The 22,819-nt window shown below is 37.7% G+C and overlaps 1 protein-coding gene across 1 annotated transcript in view; it reads left to right on the top strand.

Annotated features, from left to right (window-relative positions):
- Rasef (RAS and EF-hand domain containing) overlaps positions 1–22,819 on the top strand; it is a 70,290-nt gene that overhangs the window by 39,373 nt on the left and 8,098 nt on the right. Inside the window, exons 6-16 of the mRNA XM_027921827.2 lie at positions 522–637; positions 2,570–2,638; positions 4,195–4,279; positions 5,237–5,325; positions 8,478–8,712; positions 9,005–9,142; positions 9,261–9,408; positions 10,874–10,955; positions 12,003–12,117; positions 15,866–15,985; positions 18,606–18,682. Coding sequence (XP_027777628.2) covers positions 522–637; positions 2,570–2,638; positions 4,195–4,279; positions 5,237–5,325; positions 8,478–8,712; positions 9,005–9,142; positions 9,261–9,408; positions 10,874–10,955; positions 12,003–12,117; positions 15,866–15,985; positions 18,606–18,682 — 1,274 coding nt within the window. The remainder of the gene's footprint in view (positions 1–521; positions 638–2,569; positions 2,639–4,194; positions 4,280–5,236; positions 5,326–8,477; positions 8,713–9,004; positions 9,143–9,260; positions 9,409–10,873; positions 10,956–12,002; positions 12,118–15,865; positions 15,986–18,605; positions 18,683–22,819) is intronic.

Here is a 22,819-nt window from a genome sequence, read left to right on the forward strand (position 1 = left end):
CACTGTCTTGAACTGGAAGCCTCCCATGATTTTTTTAAGTGAAGAGTGTAGAAATTTCCTAACCAATACTTGTTAGAGTATACAACTTAAGGTTATGTGATAGGATTTATTATAAAAAATAGCCAATATGCCTGGTAATTGGTGCAATAAATTTCACAGAATGTTTGTCAGTAGTTTTATAGCTCTTACTAAGTAAAGCAGGTGTTTAAATGTTTGGTCTCAGTTAATTTTCCAATAGCGTGTTAACGTACATCATGATAAACTCTTGACTATTGTAGTTTTCTAACAAGTGTCAAGTATTAAAAGGAAGAAGGATTTTGAGGGTTTAGATATTTGACACTTTAATAATTTATAATAATGTCAAATTACCTTGAATAGACAGTTAATTCTTTGAAGAGCAAGATTTGAAGAACTGGGAAAGGATAAGAGTAACATGTGTAAGGGTTATATTATACTTGGCTTCATTTCTCCCAGGAATAAGAAACTCTCAATCTAATGCCCCACCCTATTCCTTTGTCTAGGAAAATCAGAAAGTTAAGAAAGATCTTTTAGAAGCACAGACAAACATAGCCTTTCTTCAGAGTGAACTAGATACTTTGAAAAGTGATTATGCTGACCAGAGTCTAAATTCTGAGAGGTATGAAACTTTGCATTTTATTTTTCAGTTTGGATGGAATATTTTTTGAGGTGATTATCAAGGGGGGTTGAAGCTTGGCTATGTGATCTATGCAATAATAAAGGGTTTTGCATTAACTTTGCTGATGTGTTCTATAATATCTAAGGATTGTACTTTGAGTGATAGATTTCCTAAGTTTTGTGTATTGGTGTGTTTAATTAAAAGAAATCAGATTAATTGTTTGAATTAGTGCCTGCTTAGGACAGTGCAGGGCTTAATAAAGTTTGTATCAACCAGGAGCTAGAAGAATATACCTAAAGTATCAAGAGTCTATGCTTGTTAAAATGCTTTCCCAGTAGGAATCCTGGCCTACAACACAAGAACCACAAGAGTAGTCCTCTTAATTTTGTTTTTCTATGCTTTTGTTTTGCAAGCTGATATTAATAACATAAAACCTAATAGAAAGAGACATGTTTATACATAAAAGGTATAAACATTTGGGGAAAATGTTTTTTGTTTGCAAACTTTAATCAGAATTAAGTTCTTGTAATAGAAAACAACAAAGCATTTATTAAGTATGTTATATATAGATCCTTAGATCTAGAGGAGTTTTAAGTTTGGATATATAAAATAAAAGATAAAGATAAGATCTCTGCTTTTCAAGAACTTCAAATTTAGTTGGGAAAACAAAAAAGTTTGCAGAGGTAAACAACGTAAGAACTAAACAGTGTCGGAAACAATACTACTTTCAGTGCCATGTTTGGGGTTAACTGCCATGTGATCACAGAAGAAATTTTCTTTTTATTCAATCTTCGTTAAAGAGGATACACGAGGCTAGGCAGGTGGAAGAGCAGGTTTGTGTCGTCAAGGGCAAAGAGGCATCAGTGATAACAACTAAAACCGGTAGCAGTGCTGTCTGCCAGATGCTGTCTTTTGTACTTATAGTACTACTCAGTCCACTAGGGACCTTCCTTATCTCCATTTTATGGATGGGAAAAGAGAGTCTTGGAGATGTCCCAGGTAAGGCATTGAGCAAACCAGAACATAAGAGAGGAATAAGACTGGTTAGGGGAAAAGCAGACAGACAAAAAGAGATAACTTTGGTTGGAAAAATGAAAGTTTAAAAACAAAACATGAAAAAGGCTATACTGTAAGGACCCAGAATTTTTGTCTAAGGGACTTAAATTCTTATAGACAACCGGGAAACTTTTAGCTTTATCACCTAGGGAGTAACTAGATTGCTTATTTTGGAGAGAGTTTGATGGCCTAAGAGGTTTGGGAAGCTACTGATGGGTTTGTCTGCTTAACAATGGTACAGTCTGAAGAGGAAGTCAGGGCTTCTGTAATTAAAGCAACAGGGATTGCAGTGTGTTTCTCTCATTAGCCCAGAAAGCCAGGTTCTGTAGATTCCCCTGTGACTTAGAGTGAGTAGGAGGGTCAGAGCAGGTACTCAGGATGAGGTGGGAAAGGAGGAAATAAGAGGAGCTGGGATTAGATAAGGCTTGGAGAGGGCAGAGAAGGTTCTGAGAAGGATTGAAGATTAAAGTACCATTACTTTCCAGAAAGGGAACTTTTTACCATGACTGCCGAGAAGAGGGGACTCCAGGGCAGAGTTCAATCCCAATGAGAAACAGAGGCAGGCCAGAGAGTGTGGGGCAGGAAGAGCTGGGGGGTGCTGAGCAATGGGGTGAGGAGGGGAAGCTCCACATTTATGATGTCAGATATGGGGCAGAGCTTTGCACAAGGAAGCACAGGTTGTGGGTGAGCCCATAGAGGCTGGGAAGGAGAGGAGGCTGCTGACACTATAGGGCACAGAGCAGGAGGACTGGGAGAGAGAAGATGGTGGTCAAGGACACATGACTTTTGAAAGTCCAAAAGGACCTGGGAGGTTAGGTATAGATCAGGCAGGACTTGATACTAATTCTTATTTCAACACAAAGTATAATTTTACAGGGATCTGGAAATAATCCGAGAATACACAGAAGATCGAAATAGTCTTGAGAGGCAAATTGAAATTCTCCAGTAAGTTCTCATATAAAATGCTCATTGCACTTGCATTTTAGTTATTTTTTGTTAATAACACACATGCTGCGTATTATACGATTTGCCATATTCCATAGTCCAGATGGACTTGAAGGTCAGTGTATGTTTCTTCTCACTGTGCTGCATTCATCATGTCCACTCAATTTATGAAGCGTTTAATCCTAAATAAATTATTCAAGTGCAGGGAACAGAGCATAGTTATTAATAGTCTTGCAAGTTAGGTGGTATGTTTAGCATGTCTTTATTATGCCTCTGTAATGAGCAATGACCCTGACCTCAGCTTTCTTTGCAGCTCTGCACACAGAGCTTGTCAGCCTTTCACATTGGTGAGTGTGAGTGACACAAGAAAAAGCCCATGACACTATTCTTTCTCAATTTATTATGTTTATTTAGAGGTATATTTTTCTTAGTTGTTTTTTTTTTATTCCTCTTCCCAAGAAATGCTCTATCTATTCTGTCAACTTCATTACTGCACTGCAGTAATTTCATTTCCTGACACCTTTCCCACAAAACAGTGACCTTCTCTTCCCCTTTCATCCTTTTCCACCTCTGCAGCATTCTGTTTTCAGTTTACCAAATGAAGTAATGTCAAGATTGACAAGATGTTTCCTTCACCATTTTTGAATATTTTTTAAGTCTTACCTGCAAAATTGTGGAGTCCATAAATTTGTCCACCATCTATCCATTCATTCATTCATTCAGTAGATTTTTCAGTCAGCATTTTTTATGGGTCAGATATGCCAGAAGCTGTGGATAGAGTATCAAGTAAGAGAAAAAAAAAAATCTCTTCTTATTGGACTAGTCTAGAGAAGAAATGTGGAAACTGGTTGATAGAAATAAATACAAAATACCATGTGAGAGAATGGATAATAAAGGAAAGTTGCTTATTTCCTAAGGGAGCTCTGGCCTGCCCAAGAAAGTCAAAGATGTGTTCTTGGAGGAAGTGATAATTGAACTGAGCAAAAATGAAGTGGCCATAAGCAGGGAAAATTAGCCACTCTGTGAGGCAATAGTTCTGTTCCTCATTTTGTAGCTGGGGAAGGCTCTGATGCGAAGGGCCTTTCATCGGGTCATATGGAAGTACTTCAGTTAGGATTTGAATCCAAATCTGTCTGAGATCAGGATCCAAGTGTTTACTTGGTACACAAGTCCTACTATTCCGTGGGTAGGTTGAAGGAGTAGCCAAGAGGATAATGTATCCATGCCTGGCCATGCCTGGCCACTGGGATGTGTGAACTGGCTGTCTGGGTTCAGGCATTTGGGAAACAGAGACCTGCATGAAATAAACAGGAAAGGTACCTGAAGGAAGAGCAGATTCTACCTCTTAGCTAATTCATTTCTAAAATACCTTAAGATATTTAACAGAGATAACTAATAAGTTGTTGTATTTCAGATATTGAATTGTGATCTCAGATTCTGAGGTTTGAAGGGCAATGGGAGAAAGCTGCAAAGGGTGACAAGTAGTTCTACATTCTGAACATCACTGACTAAAGAAAGTGCTAATACAGATCCCCACTAACACTTTGCCTATCTAGAACAGCTAACCGGAAGCTGCATGACAGTAATGATGGCCTCAGGAGTGCCCTTGAAAACAGTTACAGCAAATTCAACAGATGCTTGGTATGCCATATCATTTTGTAATTCATTTTGCTAGTGATTGAATAATTTGGAAGTGGTGAAATCATGCAATATCTTAATGGAGAATTTCACATGGATCTTAAAATGAGAAAGCTCAAGAAGCTCTTTCCAAAAAATACAGAGAGCAGTTTTCTAAATTAAAAATATGCTACCCATCTACAGAAATAAATGCCTTGGTGTTAACCAATTCTTAAGTTTCTAAGAAACTAGAGAAAGACATATATGATCTTTGACCTGGAAGAGTTTATAATGTAATAGGTAGTTAAGATGTATACATATGGGTAGCAATAATATATGAAAAAGTAGGGAGGCTCATGGTGTTAAAAATATTGTTTTGCCAATTAAGAGGAGCAGAATCACTAGGGGGTGAGTTTAGACATGTTGAGTATTCTTTATGATAGGGAGAGCATCAGATTGACAGTTATTTGTATGTGTGTATAAAATGTTTGTATGGAATATTAAAAATGTATGTATCTAAGTGCATAAATAACCTATCACCAGGAAAATGATTCCAAATGCTCCTACAGGGTAAGCCAAGCCCCATTTGGAATTTTGAGGACCTTCCCAAGATTGCATTTGTCTTGAAGCCTCTTATTATACTTTTGAGGGTCAGCTTAAGCATAAGATTCCAATGCCATATTTGGATATTAAAGAGTAAGTCATTAAGTCAAATTATGGTTCCAGAAGAGATATGTCCAAGGAAGTTGATATTACAATGTCCTGGAAAATCTGGGTAACCTGGGTAGTCTCTGTGGAATTTGTAGTAGAGTATGATCTAAAGATCTGATGACTGTGGTCATCAGCTGCAATTTTTCAATTGATTTTCATATTCACATTTGCTCATGTAAGATACCAAACTTTCAGTTACATTAGAAGTTAAATTGTGTGTGTGTGTGTATAAAATGTTTACATGGAATATTAAATATTTATGTATTGCAGCGCATAAATAATGTATCACCAGGGAATACGATATCTAGAAGCAGTCCCAAATTTAATGGTCATTCTCTTCAACCTCTGGGATATGACAGGTATGTTAACACTTGTTTATTGTTTTGAGTTTTAGATCAAAGTTAAAATGAGGACAAATTTCCTTGAGGTGAATTAAAATAATGGAATATATTTTGGGCACTAATTTATATTTTCTATGATATTACTTTAAACTTCTAAAATGTGAACCATGTCAAAACTATAAGAAAAAATGTTTCAGAGAGTGAAAAATTACTTCCTTAAGTTGCTATGACTTGTTTTTATCCATGCCAGCCACTACCTCATCCCTAATCATGTCTTGTTTCTTAAAAATGGACTCTGAGAATTGTTTTGGAGTTACTGATATTGTGGTATATGATGTTGTGGCTATTGTCATGATCTGTCAGTGTTTAATAGGTCAGCATAATATATGAACTATTTTACAGAAAGAGGAAACTTTCAACACAGATAGAAACCTGGCCAGAGCAGGTTTATGAACTACTATATTAAAGGAGTTACAGAGAAATTCCAAACATTAGAATTTAGCCCTATTTTTAACCAAATAAAGTGAAATATTGGGCCTGTTATTTCTTGAGACTTAGTAATAACAAAGATTGCATGCCAATATGTATACCCATATGTACAGTGATGGTCATTAAAAAATTAATTTTATGCTATGTCAAAGTCTGGAAGTAGAGGTGAATGCATGAACTAGAGGTTTCCAGCTCACAGTGTCTTTGCAACTTTGTAACTCATGTACAGCCCCTTTCATTTGGGTTCTTTTGGTATAGAGAATAATGTGCATGATATCCTGGTCACATTGCCCTTCAGGAAGGTCTTATACCAAAGCTTATTGGTGATCACTTCTAAGAAGATACCATCTAAAGATCTTGGTATAAAATCTTTTTATTGTTCACTGATTCCTTAAACAAAAATTTTAATGGTTATTGATTTATAAGCTGCTGACCACTCTGTTACTGAGAAATATAGATTTTTAAAACTATGTAATTGTGATGCATTTTTCTGGACTAATATTTCAGATCAGTTCTAAGCAAGTAGTAGGGAAGGATACATAATGAAGAATTATGTTAGGAATTTCACCATGATTTCTCTTTGAAAGAGTAGACACCATGAATAAGGTTCACAAGTACTGAGAACTCCTCCACACTGTGTTCTGAGGGACAATATCATCATATCACCAGGGCCTCAGAGTGACAGAGTGTTAGACTTTCATTGCTGTGACCAAAATACCTAACAAGAACAATTTAGAGGAGAAAACATTTATTTTGGCTCATGTGTTCAGAGATTTAGTCCATGGTCAGCTGAGTCTATTCTGGGCCAAACTGAGGCATCATAGCTGAAGGGCGTGGTAGAGGAGCACTGCTTTGTTCATGAGAGATTGGAAGCAGAGAGAGGAAGGAGAAGGGGCTGTGAGGAAGGTGCACCCTTCGGGAAAGGCAGCAATGTAGCTCTCAAGTGCTCATCGTGTCGAAACAGAACTGGAGGCCATCATTGTCTGCACTGTTGTTCCTTTCTGGGGTGTAATTAATTTGATATGTGAAGTTTTATTAATATCATATTTTCTTTTTGATACTAATGTAAAAACTTAATAAAAGCTTGTTATATGTTACATGTTATAGTTTGTGTAGCTTTATTTAATTTTAAATTGCAAGTTTGTTTTGGTCTTGTGTTTTTGTAAGAACTATAAACAAAAAAATAACTCATTTCATGATTTTTTACATAGCTAATTGTAATGAAAATCTCAGGGCTGGTAAGAGTGGTTTACTTTATTTGAGTTTGTGAAAATCCAGTTGGCATCTTTGTTTTTAATTTAGAGATTAGATATTCATGAGATAATCTCTCAATTCAGGATTTTGCTTATTTTTTTTGCCCCTTATCAAAAATAGAAATACGTTAAGAAAAAAAAGAGTATTAATGAAGAATGGAACTGAAGTAGTTAGTACTACATTAGAATAAAAAAAAGTTTTTTGTTCCTCACAGTATATCTTATCTCTTCTTATTTCTCCCATTTGAAGACCATCTACCCTTCCCAATCTCCTTTGCCATAAGTCACGTAGGCAGAGTGCTAGAATGGTGCATGGGCGTGTGGTGGGAGTGCTAAATAAATCACAGCCATTGTTTTATTTCAAAATGAGCTTTGATTCTTATGAAAAAGGTATAGCTAAGTAGGAAAGTTTGCAATTTCTTTGAATTATCTTGCTTGATGTTAGTTTTTCCCTCACTCATAAAATATTAGATTTTCACAAATGGAAGGATCCACTGAAGTAAGAAATTCTAGGTTTGTCTGATGAAGCATCTTCTAAAAGGGGGCCTTTCCAGCAAATGTGTCAACATGGAGTGACAGAAAACTCATCTCATGTAAGAGCATTCTGGTAGCACACATTTCTCATTGCCTGTCATTTTCACCATGTTGATCAGAAATCTGACTCCCAGAAAGTTTATCAGTTGATCCTTATTTTGTCTTATGCAACTTTAGAATACTTAGAAGAGTACTCCTTCATTTGTCCTCTCTTGAAGTATTTGAAGAGAAAACCCATCAAGATTTGAGTACAGTGAATTAGTCCATGTATCTGAGGCAAACTATCCAAGCCTGGTTTTTAGCGTCCCCTTTAAATAGAGATGTTGTACAAAAACAGAGACACTATTCAGAATATGGTCTTGATCACATTGAAGTGAAAGGCTCACGTTCTATGTCCATTTTTATTGATGTGGCTTGAGATTGCATGTGGATCTCTTTTATATCAGGAAACAAAGAAGGTGATTTTAAATGTTTTATTTCAGGTTCTTTATCTTACTTGATTGTTGCATACAATTAACTGATGTTGCTTATTTTGGGGGGTACTAAGTATTGAACTCAGGGACACTTGACCACTGAGCCACATCCCCAACCCTAGATTTTGTGTTTTATTTAGAGACAGGGTCTCACTGAGTTGCTTAGTGCTTCGCTTTTGCCAAGGCTGGCTTTGATCTCACAATCCTCCTGTCTCAGCCTCTCAAGGCACTGGGATTACAGGCATGCGCCACCACACCAGATGCTATGTTGCTTTGAACATTTCATTTCCCTGATGCTTCATCATGGCTCTTGGAAATTGAAGATGCTGGTATTCTTGACCCCATCCCTGACAGTCTGTCACCTGTGCATTTTTGAGAGTTGCAAGCTTCCAGGTAAAACAGTTTCTTCTTTCATTACCAGGTCATCCCGCTCTTCGTATGTGGATGAGGACTGTGACTCATTGGCCCTCTGTGATCCTATGCAAAGGATGAATTATGAAGTTGACAGCCTGCCTGAGAGCTGCTTTGACAGCGGCTTGTCTACCCTGAGAGATCCCAATGAGTACGACTCTGAAGTGGAATACAAGCACCAGCGGGGATTTCGGAATTCACAGAGGGTGCAGGAGAACTGTGCGGGTGACGCTTCAGACATGGATGTAAGCCGAGAAACCACTGCCCTCCGAGGCCTGCCTTTGATTGGATTGTTTCACCATCTTCGACTTGTATCTGTCATAAGAATCTGTTATAAATGTCATAAACTTGAAGCTTAGTCAGTAGTGTTTTGTTTTTCCATCAAATTAGGAAGAAGTTCTCATAGATTTGCCATTCAAGGCTTCTCTATTCCATAACATCATTGGCTGTAGATTGAGCTATATAGTTTTCTTCTCTTTAATTCATGATGATATGTGTAATGAAAGGCTTTATTTTTAACCACTTTTTACAAAACAGGTTCCTGATATAAGGGATGAAGAAACATATGGTTCAGAAGGTGTGGCTTCTGTTTTAGACTGGAAGTCCCAAGGGTCTATTAGTGGAGGCAGCATAGTCAGTTCTTCAAGAAAACCCATCTCTGCTCTTTCACCCCAGGTAGGTAGCTTCCAAGACACTTCCCTTCATGAACACTAATAATTTTCTGTGCCATGGTACTTATTTAAGAAGAAAACTGGCACTACCCTTATCACCCACTGTGGCTTCTTTCCTCTAGACAGATGTGGCAGGTGATAACTCCAAGTCTGCTAGCTCACAGAAGGCTTACAAGATTGTGCTTGCTGGGGACGCTGCAGTGGGGAAATCCAGTTTCCTCATGAGACTTTGCAAGAATGAATTTCGAGGAAACACAAGTGCCACATTGGGTATGGCCCCTGACTCATTTGGTAATGGGAAGATGACCTTCTTAGCTTGGTTTTATTTTTTTTAGGGATTATATACACAAATACACAGACACATCTCTCTCTCTCTCTCTGTATACTTTCAAGTATATAGTTTGTGTGTGTGTGTGTGTGTGTGTGTGTGTGTGTGTGTGTGTGTCCTTGTCTACAGAATGATTCTGTGTTTTGGGTAAAGTCTCACATTATTGAGGAAAACTGACAAATGACAGCAGTATCTGTTTAGCCTGTTAGATCAAACAATCCAAGTGTAGAGCTGGAGATGTTGGATTCATTTATTTAGCGTACGTATCCTAAGTCCCACCTAGAGGCAGGCACTATTGTAGGTGCTAAGGACACAAAATGAAGAAAGCTGACTTAATCCCAGCCTGTAGAGAATTTATATCCCAATGGAGACGAATAGACTAAAGGGGGGAAAAAACTTAAAAGCATGAAATTTGGAAAAAAGTGCAGAATTATACAAGGTGACCAGGAAAAGTCTTTCTGATAAGATGTCGGTGATATTGCTGCAGTGACAGTATTGGTGACCAGTTTGTCATTATGGTCAGAATCAAAGCCAGATGTATGCTTCCATCTTCTGTCTCTACATTAGCAACAAAAAAGTTTTATCTAGATGTCCCAAATTTACATAATAATCAGTAAAAGGAGTCGAGGATATATAAATTATCATATTTTTCTTCTTTATTTAAAGAGTTCTTTGTTTGATAACCAGAAATGTTAGAACATATTGATTGCCCTTTTCACAATGGGTGACTTTGTACATTTATAGGGTGTATTCTCTGATACACCTTTGAAATAACAAACCTGAAAGTTCACTTCAATTTAGTTCATAAACAGACTACACAGTATTTGGTTTGGTTGCTAGAGACCATGATGTGTACACAGGTGTAAATTTATGTGTGTAATCATAGTGTACCGTACTTACATGAATATATGTATGCATGCAAATATACACACAAAACTACATATACATGTACAATATTATGTGTGTTCTTATGTATACAATATACAAAATATACATGTATACATGCATAGGCCTACACATACACACCTATACATATCAGATATATACATAAACACACATGTACATATATGTATACATATACAACATGCACATTCTTACGTGTACACTCACATGCACATACACACACAAATACGACAGTCATCTAATCATCTGTGAAAACAGAACATAGATGTTCCCTTTTCCATAGATTAAGCCCTTCTCCACATCAGCCAGTCTGCAGACAGGGTATCTGTATGCATATGTGTGATCTGACTTACAATTAGTATTTGAAGTTCACTCTCTTGAAGTCTGTGTTCATTCCTTTCTACCTCACTGAGCTTTGGTTTATTGGCTCTTCTCTCATCTTAAAAGAGGGCTCGAATGTAGCAAGCTAATGGAATGATTTACTCTCTTCTCCACTCTTTTCAGGAGTTGATTTTCAAATGAAAACTCTCATTGTAGATGGAGAGCAAACAGTTCTGCAGCTCTGGGATACAGCTGGGCAGGAGAGGCAAGTGCTTTTCATAACGCTTCAGACTCCACTTAGTTTTGCAAAAATGAGCCTTATAGGATGCTTGGTGTTTTTTATATTTATAATTACATAATATTAGTAGACCTTTTAATTATATTTATATTACATTAGTATTAATTATAAGTTATATTATAATCTCAGTAATGCTCACCTTCTTCCATGTCCCCTCCTTGACATGAGTGTCAGTTGTGTGAGAAGAGGGCCTTTAAGCTTCTTTTGAGCTGATGTTCATGTGCAACTAGAAGAGTGCACTTTCCTAACAGGGGAATCTAAGTGAGGCACCACTCCTGAATGCAGCATCAGAGTGAGGAGCTACTTAGCTGTGCAAAAATAAATGGTGGAGAAGAGAACCTGTCTGCCTACCCTCCCACTGAGTTCAAGTTCAAGATACAAACTAAATTGCATTTAGTTTGTAGATACAAATTTGCATTCATTGCCAATACAAATCTTGCATTCATTGCATTCAAAAGTATAAAGAATATAGGTTTTAATCTTATCTAACCCTTTGAAAATACATAATTGTTTAACAAATAAGAATGGAATGTGTGCCTCTGTCCAGGCACTTGATTCATTCAGTGTTCTGAGATTAATTGATCAGGTGGACACAGAGACATATCCTCATGTAGCTCAGAATCTCTATCAGAATGGAATTTTAACATTTTAAAGATGTCCATGGTTGATATGACCCTAGATAAAATAATTCTCTGTTTAACCTCCTCTATGTCCTACCTGTGAAGTTGACATTTTTAAAAATTGTACTTCTCTGTTAATGTGGTTCTGCTTTGGGGTTAGAGATTCTTGGGATTGTTTAGTGGAAAAAAAAAATAATTGGCTTTTCTAAATCAGTCACCCATACCTGGTTCATTTGAAGCTGTAGAGATGGCCACTTCACAGCAATACATTGCTGTTAGAGTCTCAAATGGGGCTGATCTTAGAAGATGAGAAAACAAAAAATGAGCGTAAGGGAAATGAAGAATGAAGCAGCACCCAGCTGATGGAGTCACAAGGTGCTTTTCTGTTTCCCAGATTCAGGAGCATTGCCAAGTCTTACTTCAGGAAAGCAGACGGAGTTTTGCTGCTATATGATGTCACATGTGAGAAAAGCTTTCTTAATGTACGAGAATGGGTAGATATGATTGAGGTAAGGAATCAAAATGAAGAAACAGAAAATTACGTGGAGGAGTTATAGACTTAGAAAATGCTATTGCTCTTTGTGGGGGTGAACTTGACTAGAAGCCTCTGATCCAAGCTGTCAGGAAGAATGGTGTACTAGAGGCAGAGTTTCCAGTGGCCCTTGGCAGCATTGGTCTCTTCTCGGGAATTGCACAAATTCCCCCAAAGCCACAGACACTACTGAAGGTAACTTCTGGGAATAAAACTTCCAGGTTCTCTTATAGATAATATTGGAACCCTGTGTAACCAAGTGAGAATGCAGGTCACCTGAGGAGAAGCAGCTTTCCAAACAAGATGGGGCTGTGGTTGGATGTATACTGTGGTTAAACATGTGTAGGAGCTTCCACGTGGATTAAGACATAGGTGAAACTCCACCTGGATGTGAGCATGAGTTGACGTCTGAAGGCTACAGCAGCTATGTTCTCAACCTTATTTTGGTTGTGATGTGGGGTCTTTAGACACCACAGGTACCTCTGATATACCAGTTGGTATTTTAACTTGTGGGATAATATCTGTGGTGAAGTAGGTTTGTGTCTTTCATCTAAGGAGCTTTCATATCATTTGGTTTCATGCTCAATGATTTTTAAAAGTAGGAAATGATTTTGGCCACATTTAATGAGCTGTTAACAGTTATTAATCAACAAAAGTGTGGTTCAAGCTATGGTTCAGAACACTCTTGAAAAATAAACTAGCCTAATATAACTTTTCAAGTTAGTATGTTATCTATAATTTTAAACAGACCTTAAACACCAGTAGTGGATAAGCAGGACTGATTGCAGTCTGGTGTTAAGTTAACCTCTGGAGTTACATTCTCTAACTAGAAAAGTAATAAGAGAAATGACTGACTGTGGTTGGCAACAAGATGTCAACAATGATTAATAAATATGTACTTTGTTCTGCCAAAATTTCCTGACCTACTATCATTTTGCATGCAGTGAAATGTGTTCACATTTATGTTATATTTTGACTTCACAAAGTTTTCCATATGTTATGCTAACCTCTCTAACATCTGAGAAAGGAAGTTAGAAATGTACTAGTCTCTTATAACGAGAAACCTGAGGCATAGAAAGTATATGGCCCTTGCTTACATTTATTTAGCAGTTAGAGGTAGAATGGGGCTCAGCACCAGAGTGAGCAGCAGATGAACAGAAGTCTTTAATGAGTAGAAAGGAATTCAAAAGTACAGGAGAGGCATCTGCTCAAGAAGAACAAATAGAGTTCCCTGGGCTGGAGAAGTAAGATCTGAGCAAAACGTTTTATTGTTGAAATTTGGGGCTTAGTCATCATTTTAAATGTTTGCATTATGCTTAAGAAAAGAAGGCACAAAAGGCAAGGTTGTTCTCAATGAAAAAGCTCTTACATAAAGTGGCACAGCTATTGCTTGCTGAGCGCCTGCACATGGTAAGTACCCTTTCAGCCATCAGTATCACCTTTTCATAGGGTCTCAAAAGGAAGAAAATGTCACGCAAGATGAATTCTTAAATCTATTATAGGAGGAAAAAATAGATACCATATGGAATTTGAATTCTGCCTTAGAAAGAGTATGGGCACAATGAAGCTTCTCCACAGCTTTATCTAATTGAGGCAATTCTATGGGCCATTTATATGATCACAATAAATTGGGTGGAAATGAGTGGTGCCATCACTAAACAGGCCAGAGGACAGAGAAGCACTAGACTGTCGGTGTGAACCGACCCTCTGAATTGATAGTTGCTATACTTCGATTGAAAGCTGCTAGATTACAAAATCTTATTAACAGAATCATGGATAAAATGAAATTATAACTTTTTACTTACCTGTTTTGAATAATTTACTGATTGAATGTTTAGGTCAAAGCTGAATGGAGAAAGATACTTGCGATGTGAGATCTGATCCTGACTTTCACATATTAGAAAAAAAGAATTTTTGTTTTTAGTTTCTTCCTCCTCTTTGTTCTGTGTTTGGGGGATGTATCTGATGGTAAAAGTAAGAGCCTTGTCCTATGAAGCTTGTATTTTAGTGGGGGAGTCAGATAACAAGCAACAACCATAAGGAAATAAAAGAGATAGTCTGATAGTAAGTGATAAATGTTATAGAAACAAAAGGAGAAGCAGGCTGCAGTTTTTATTGTGTGGTCACGGCAGCTTCAGCTTCACCAAGAAGGTGATGTTTGGGTCAAGACTTGAAGGAGGTGCCATTTTTCACCTGTGTGACTCTGGGGAGTCATTTAGATGCTTAGCTTCATGGCTACTTAAGTGAATATTGATTAATGACTTCATGTTGAAATCTGAGATTGCTAAAGAATACAATTCATGAGCACATGAAAGGGTGGAGCAGCTAGTTTTTGGAAGGACATTTTTCTTCCTTCTCCCCTTTGCTTTCACAGTATTCTGATGCCTTCAATCAGAGAAAAATTATCTGAAGAGTAAGGGAATCAAATACAATTTCACTTTAAGGCTCTTGTCTTGATCCTGTATCAGGTATAGCACCAAACTAAATGAGTCTCCCGAGATCTTTAGGCAGAGAGTAATTTCCACATATTTGTGTCAGGGCTGCCACTTTTTCTTGTTTAGGAGACAGACTCCTGTTTTTCTTGGCTAGTCAGGTTACTGTCTTTTGTTGTCATCATAGCCGCTGAGGTAGACTATGCTCTCAATAACCCTTTCAATTTATAGAGAAGGAAATTGAGGCAGAAGCTTGAGAATACTTGACTATTCTTACATAGCCCGTGAGTGACCAGGTGCTAGGAAGAGTAGGTGCTGAGTTAGCTCTGCACTCATACCTTAGTGTCAGTGTTGCTCTGAATGCTGGGAAGCTGTGGCATTTTTCATATGCTGATAAGCTCTAGCCTTAGGATCTATTACTTTGAATGTCCAGCAGTGGATTCTTATGAAAACTGTTGACCTTTAGGACTTTATATTTTGCTTTTATTGGAAACCAGAGAACGGTGAGTGGTGAACTTTTGAACCTCGTTTTTCCCATGACAGCTAAAGAATTACTTGTGTTTTGCACCTGTGATAATGAAGTTGACTAGGACTCATCATTGTTTGAAGTGAAAGCTGTAGAAAATTATGTCAGTGCCCAAGCCAAAAATAATTCTGTGGTCATGCTTCTTAAGTTTATATTGGTTTGTCATGCTCTGTGTGCTAGAAATGAGAAATTAGCAGATGCATGTTTCCTTTGCTGTAAAGCTGATTAATCCCAGTGCCTTTTACCCTTTTCATTAACCTAAGGATGCAGCATTGTATAATAGGGGGATTTGAGGTAACTTTGAACCTGGGTCCTAGGCCTAACATGTTCTTATTTGACCTCTCTGAATTTCACTTTTCTTACCAGTAAATGGCGGGGCGGGGTGGGGGGAGGGTAAGGCTAGCTGAGCTTAAAGATATTTTGAGATTTAAAGATACTATTTCAAGTATAACAAATAATTATTGTAATTGACAATCTAAGAGTTGTACAGTGATAATAAGTGTGCTCTTTATTCTACTGCAATGTGACTTAACATGACTTTGAATGCATTGAAAGCAGCTTGTATTCATGTAACATTTTTTTCAAGAAATTCTGAAAATATCATCTGACATACAACTGGACAGTGGCAGCCGCTACTGCTGTTACCAACAAACATCATTTGACATACAACTGGACAGTGGCAGCTGCTACTGCTGTTACTATTGTTACTGTTGTCATTGTATTTGTCCAATGTCTGATGTGTGCCCATTTTTCTTTCTTCTTGGTAGGATGCAACCCAAGAGGCTATTCCTATCATGTTGGTAGGAAACAAGGCTGATCTTCGTGACACTGCTGCTTCAGAGGGTCAAAAATGTGTGCCTGGGTATTTTGGAGAAAAACTGGCCATGGTAAGAGTGAGGGTGGGTCCAAATTGAAAAAGAATCAAGGGGTTCAGTAGCGTTGGGGTCAGTGGCCTTTCACTTTTGTCTGCCTTCGCTCACGAGGTTCTTTGGTAAACCTCCACCCTGTTTGATGGGGTGATGGACTGTCCTTACACAGTGGAACTCCCAGAACCCTACCTTCCTTGCACAAATGTAAGTAATGATGGCAAGGAGCAAATCCCTGGTGGAAGGAAAATAGTCACAGAATCCTTTTCCTCCATTGAGTATCGTTGACAGAGAGCCAAAACAATCTTGCTGTCTTCCTTTGCCCTCTCACCCAGTTCCTGGAATCCTTCTCTAGTCCCGGAATCTAAGTAAGGGAGAAAGAATGAGTGTTCTATTTTGAAATGATGGGTTTGGTTCCAGAGGGTGACCATGCCAAGGAGCAGAAGATACAGCAGCATTTGACCTAGTGGGAAGAGAATCAGAGGGCTGTTGCTTTTTTTTTCCTCAAGGATTTGTGCTTAGTTGGAATAGTCTCACATTATTTTTATATATGCATTTGTATAGAGGAGTAAGTTCATTCCTGTGCTGAATATTAACATGGGAAAAGTTCCTCCCTGTTACTATGGCTGTGTCAGAATGCTGCATAGCCTTCTCATCACTTGTCTAACCCATACAAGAAATCAGCTGCACCTGGGGTCAAGTAAGTTCACACCGTGACAGTCTGGTGGGATGTTAGTATTGCTATCTGTTCTCAGAACCAGGAAAGGACTACTCGGTAGCATATGAATGTGAGCTTTAAAAAGAAGTTTTATTTTAGCTTGGATTGTGGCTCAGCAGTAGAGCACTCACCTAGCACGTGCAGAGCACTGGGTTCGATCCTCAGCACCACATAAAAATAAAATAAACGTATTGTGCCCAACCACAACTAAAACAAAATATTTGGGTTAGAAAATCTTGTTTGAAACCTCAGAACTGAAAACCAGTTGTAATAAACATCAAAAAGTAGATAAGGAAATGCAGAAGCAATTGATTAAGGCACCTGCTTAATTGTATCCACTGTGAAACAAAAATCAAAGAGGAGATTAGAGGACAGAGCAACATGTTTCTCCTGGTGTCGTTTATTGTCTGGGAAAGGTATACATGGAGCCTCCATAGTCCATGGGCCAGAAGCTCTTCCACACAGCCCTTTGAAATCTAGTAATTCTTATCTGCCTGGTAATTTTATTCTTCACCAAATTTCTTCTTTTTTAAATTTTTTTTTAAAAGTTTTAGTTGTAGCTGGACACAATCCTTTTATTTATTTTTATGTGGTGCTGAGGATTGGACCCAGGGCCCCGCATGCGCTAGGCAAGCACTCTACCTTTGAGCCACAACCCCAGCCCCTCTTCACCAGATTTCTAAAGTTTTCTTCTTCAAGCATCTTCTGCCTTCCACCATCCTGTATCCTCAAAGACAGTCTCTGTTTCACCTTATAACATCCTGGGTGTTAAAGTCAATACCAGTACTGTTTCTACTTGACATACATTCACTTTATGATGTGTAGATTTTTTTTTATGGACTTGGAGGCTCCTAGATATAGGTCCCATTGTGGAATTTGTTCCCTTTCTCAACCTCTTCTCTCTCTCTCCCTGCTCCAGAGCAACCATCAAATTCTCCCCTTATCCCACACAGGAATATTTAACCCACATTCAGACCTGTAGCCTATCTAGTTCTCCTTTATTAAGAGAAAAATATCTCCAGCTTGTTAGACAAAGAAATAACTCTCTTTGGTGGCAGATGCTATGTTATTTGGTGGCAAATGCTATGCAGAAAAAATAGTGAGTGTTGTGAGGTTTTATGATATGAAGACCTTGTATAGACTTTCCGGGTTTAGAAACAGCTTAATCTTAACTTCGATAAGGGAATGTTACCTAAAAATCCAAAAAGTAGGTAGGACTCTGGTGAAGGCATAGTGGAGGGAAAGGTAGCCTTAGGTCCTGGGGTCAGTGCAAATTTGGGGAACTGGAAATATTTAGGGAAAGCCAGGGTAACTGGAACTTTGTAAGTATGGTGATAGGGTAGAAAGCAAAGCTGGGAGATTGGCAGGCACTTGTTGGCCATGGGAAAGCATTTGAACATTGCTTGAAGAGGAATGGGAGGCATTGGAAGGTTTGAGCAATCATATACCTAATGCTGGGAGGTTAATTAAGAGAGAACTAAAAAATGTCCACTGGTTTTAGCAACAAGGAGACTGCTGGATCCTCAGAGGAAACGATGATAGTGTGAAGCTGGCCAAAAGCAAACCTGCTTTTGATGAACACGTAATTCCTGTGTGGTTACCTTAAGCTATCATTTTTATTTCCCTCAGATTAATTGATAGAGAACATTTGGTAGCATGTGTATAATAAGAATTGGAAGTAAAAAAACAATCTTAAAACAAATATATTGTATTTTTCAATGCAAGATAAAAATCCTCTGAAAAGTGAACTGTTCCTGGAATAACTATGCTCAGACTTGTTCCTTGTTTTAAGTACTGAAACTCTGAATTCAATTTCTTAGCTAATAGTTACTCTGCATGCTTGATAGAAAACATATTTTATCAAAAAATTTCAGGAAACCCAATTAAAGGCTTCATTTAATTGTGTAATCTTCTTTTCTACAGAACTATGGGGCGTTATTTTGTGAAACAAGTGCCAAAGATGGTTCCAATATAGTGGAAGCTGTTCTCCATCTTGCTCGGTAAAGTTTCACCTTATGCTTGGAAAACTGGATGTAGGACTGAATTTTCACTTAGTTAATGTTTATGTCAGATTTCTTGACCATAACATACAGTTAGAGTATCCTTTGCAAAACACTGTCCTATTTTTCAGACATGATAGGAGAAGAAAATACACACTGATGTTATAAGAACTGATAATGCCTCTGGTTCACTGTGAAGTTGGGCAAAATATCCTTATAGGTACATCTGAGGTGTTGTTGACATTCTGCAAAATGTTGTCATATAGCTAATAATGGACTTGTATGAATCATCTCCAGGAACCAGATTTTAAATACAAGAGACTATTGCCAATATAACTATGTATTGTGGCATTTTACTGGGTAAAAAGGTGGAGGAAACAACCAACAGAGCAAATTGTCTATCATGCCAGTTAGAATCACTTTGCCAAAATTATTACCTAGGTAATTATTTAGTTAAGGCAATGGTGTTGATAATAAATAATATTTTAGGATGTGTGCTAGAATGAAAACCACATCATTAAGGATGTATATAAATATGCCTGCACTTTAGTTCTGGATGTATCCCTAGGAAATAACATTTTTTTGGCTAAATTTATCTCTGTGGCTTAGTTTTTCTGCCACAGATGTTTACTAGCCTAAAGGGATATGTACCCCACCCCAAAAAGGGAAAAGAATAAAGATATCAGAAAAGAAAACCAGGACAGTGATATCTAGTTGTAGACAAAGCAAAAACAAAATTTTAGGCATATAATTCTTTTCCTGATGATTTGTGAGATTTTGTGATAATTGACCTCTTCCACTAGTAAACATTGACAGTTAAATACTTTGCATTATTTTCTATGCTACTTTTCAATTAATGACTTGGTATTCAGAGTGCCTAATTAACTGGAGTTCTGTTAGTAGAGTGCTTGGGCTAGGACCTTGAGCTTAGTGGCTTGCCCTCACCTGAGAGAACAAGGAAACAAGTCAAGGACCTCTGGCAACCTGCATAGCATTAGCGTGTGACAGGGCTTGGCAGACACCCTGAACTCACACTCAAAGAGTCTTTCCATCTAACATCAGTTCAAGAGAAATTATCCCCCCGCCCCACATCACTAGAAATTATCTTTATTTAAAGCACAAACCGTGCGAACTTTGAATGTAAACTAAAATAGGTAGGAAAAAGGCTAATATCTAAACATGTATATAGATTCAGTTGAAGTACATTGTTTTTGTTTTTGTTTTGGACCAGGGATTGAACTCAGGGGCACTCAACCGTTCAGCCACATCCCCTGTCCTAGTTTGTATTTTTATTTAGAGACAGGGTCTCACTGAGTTGCTTTAGTGCCTCACTTTTGCTGAGGCTGGCTTTGAACTCCTGATCCTCCTGCCTCAGCCTCCTAAATGCTGCTGGGATTACAGGCGTTGCCATTGCTCCAGGCATATATATATATATATATATATATATATATATATATATATATATATATATATATATATATATATATATTTAGTAGGAGAATCCTGGACTGATATCATATTTTACAGAAAAGAGCCATTCATTATCAGCTCAAATAATGAATTCCACATGCCTCTGGTACATAGGGAACACCAGCTGTTTTGGCCTACCAATCTACTTGTACTACAGGGAGAATTCATTGAAATATAGTGTTTGCCTTTTAGACAGAGTAATTGCTGAATTAATAAGTATTTTCACTTTTTCAAGTGCTTGTTTTGGTATTTCATGAATATGTGTCCAAGGATTTCTACACAGCAGGAAATGATGCACTTTTGGGTCCTGCTCCACCCACATCTGCCCCAGCAGCTACATAATCACCTCCAGGTCAGTCCTTGTGTAGGTTGAGCATCCCTAATCTGAAAATCTAAAATCCTAAATACTCTAAAAGCTGAAACTTTGGACACAGATGTTAATGGTCAAAACACTGAATTTTTGATCATTTCAGATTTGGGATATTTAGATTAGGGTTACTTAACTGGTAAAGTCTAACACTCTGGACCCAAGCATTTTGAATAAGAGATATTCAAGCTCTTTATGGTTATTGGCTGCTGCCTAGCATATTAGAGGATTGTGGAAGGAGAAAACTCAAAGTCCATTCTTAAATCTACCCTGAAGTAGCTAAGAAATCTTCGTCAAGTCCTAGAGTTACTTTAGGCATCTGGAATTAGCAAAATGAGGAAGGGGATGAATAAAATGACCTTTCCAATAGTAACAGACCATGATTTTTTATATAGTAGACTACACTCTACTGAATAAAATAATTAGTGTTTAATGCTCAATTGTCTCATGGGGCCATATTAAATTGAAATGCATACAAAATGCCCTGGTCACACCCAAAGTGTGGAATTGATTCTCTTTATTATATCATAAAGATGGGAGAGGCTGCAAACTGCAGGCTTCCTCCCCATCTGCTCATATGTGACCTGTTGGGTCAGTCGGTCATTGGCCCTGTTTATTGTGTAACTTAGACACCAGTTTGTGTTTATTTACTTAAAACAATTGGTGTACAAAGGCATTTTGATAACAAAGTTCTTCAACTGTGTAAGGTAAGGTCATAGTTATTTTTTAATCTTTAGACAATTAAAGAAATCAAACAAGCTTCTTGTGAGTCACTTATCATGGAAGTTTTCTTTTCATTGTTATTGCATTATGGCCTGGTTTGGTGGGCCTCTAGTATATTAGTGATGTATGAAATATAAAAAAAAATTACAAATAGAGTAAATATGTGAAAGCTTTGATGTTTGCCATCCTCAGAGTTCCTTGTCAGAGTACTCAAGACTAAAGTAGAAATGTTATAGTCTTCACAGGTAGAATTATCATTTTTAAAAGTTTTCAACCTTTAAAAATTTGCATGTTATGTACAACACATAAGTTCTTGATTTAGATCTCGTGGGGTGATTCCAGCATCGTCCCTTCTTTACCATGTAATGTCATAAGTTGTGAAATAGTATCCTATTTGGTATGTGTTTGCACTGTCTGAAACATAGTTTGCTTTTGAAGAGAGGCCACATGTGTTTGATTAACAGCCTGGACTCTATCTGCTTTTTCTTGAAAAACTTCTGAATCCAAGGAAAAATTTCTCCTAGAAATACAATATTCTTACAGTGCCACTAGGTCCAACCATGGTCCTATTATAAGTAAATTTGCTAAAACTGGAACCATAGGCTTTAAATATTTTGTAGTAGAGCCAAGTTCAACAGGCATTCAGTTGAGCAACAGTATAAAATAGGAGAAATACACGGAAAGCTCAGGCTTTATACAGATCAGCTCAAGAACTGAACTGCTCATACGTGGCCTGTTGGCTACATTGAGTCATTTAAAAGGCAATTGTTTTATTTTTCTGATTGGCACATAATAATTACATATGTTTTAAAATGTAGTCGTAAAGCAGGTGGCAGCTTTTGGTGAAGTCACTTAATTTTCCCAGGCATAAACCTGTTTTAGATGTTTCTGATCATATCTTTCTGATTTCCTTAATGTCGGCATGCCTGCAGTTTTGATGGATGAAAACAAAAACACAAAGACCAGGTGAAAGATGTGGGTGTACATTTTCCTTCCTTAATATTTGCTTTCAAGTTTAATAATGTAAGCATTATTATGAAAATTTAGTATGTGCTTAGCCCTCTACCAGGTTCAATAGGATATTAGTGGAATAAAAGGCAAGCCTTGTAGTTTGACATTAGAAGGAAAAATATAAATAAGATATAAATATATATAAAGCCAGGCAAGGCAGCCATATGGTTTGTAGCTGATAAGAGGCCATTGGGTCTCCCAGAGGGAGATATGCAAATTGTCCCATGAGGATACAGTGCTTATCCTGCCCATTTTGCAGATGAGGAAACATAGGAATTAGGATATTTAATCGGCCTGATCAAACGGACACAGCGAGGAGGTGGTGGAGTCAGGACTCTCCACTGCTATCCTGAATCACTGCTTGCCACTTCAACATTGGTCACCTCAGAATTTCATTCTGCACTCACTACTTCCTCTTCCTCTTTCTCTCCTTCTCTCTCTCCAACTGATGTCTTCCATGCCCCTGGCCTCTGAAACCCTTTCAAGTTGGTGACTTCCAGTTTCTGTTTTTTTACCCATTTCATTTTAAAATGCCATAAGCATGTCCTGAACCCTCAGCTGGAAGT

This window comes from Marmota flaviventris, chromosome 13, assembly GCF_047511675.1.
Source record: "Marmota flaviventris isolate mMarFla1 chromosome 13, mMarFla1.hap1, whole genome shotgun sequence".
NCBI classification, from domain to species: Eukaryota; Metazoa; Chordata; class Mammalia; order Rodentia; family Sciuridae; genus Marmota; species Marmota flaviventris.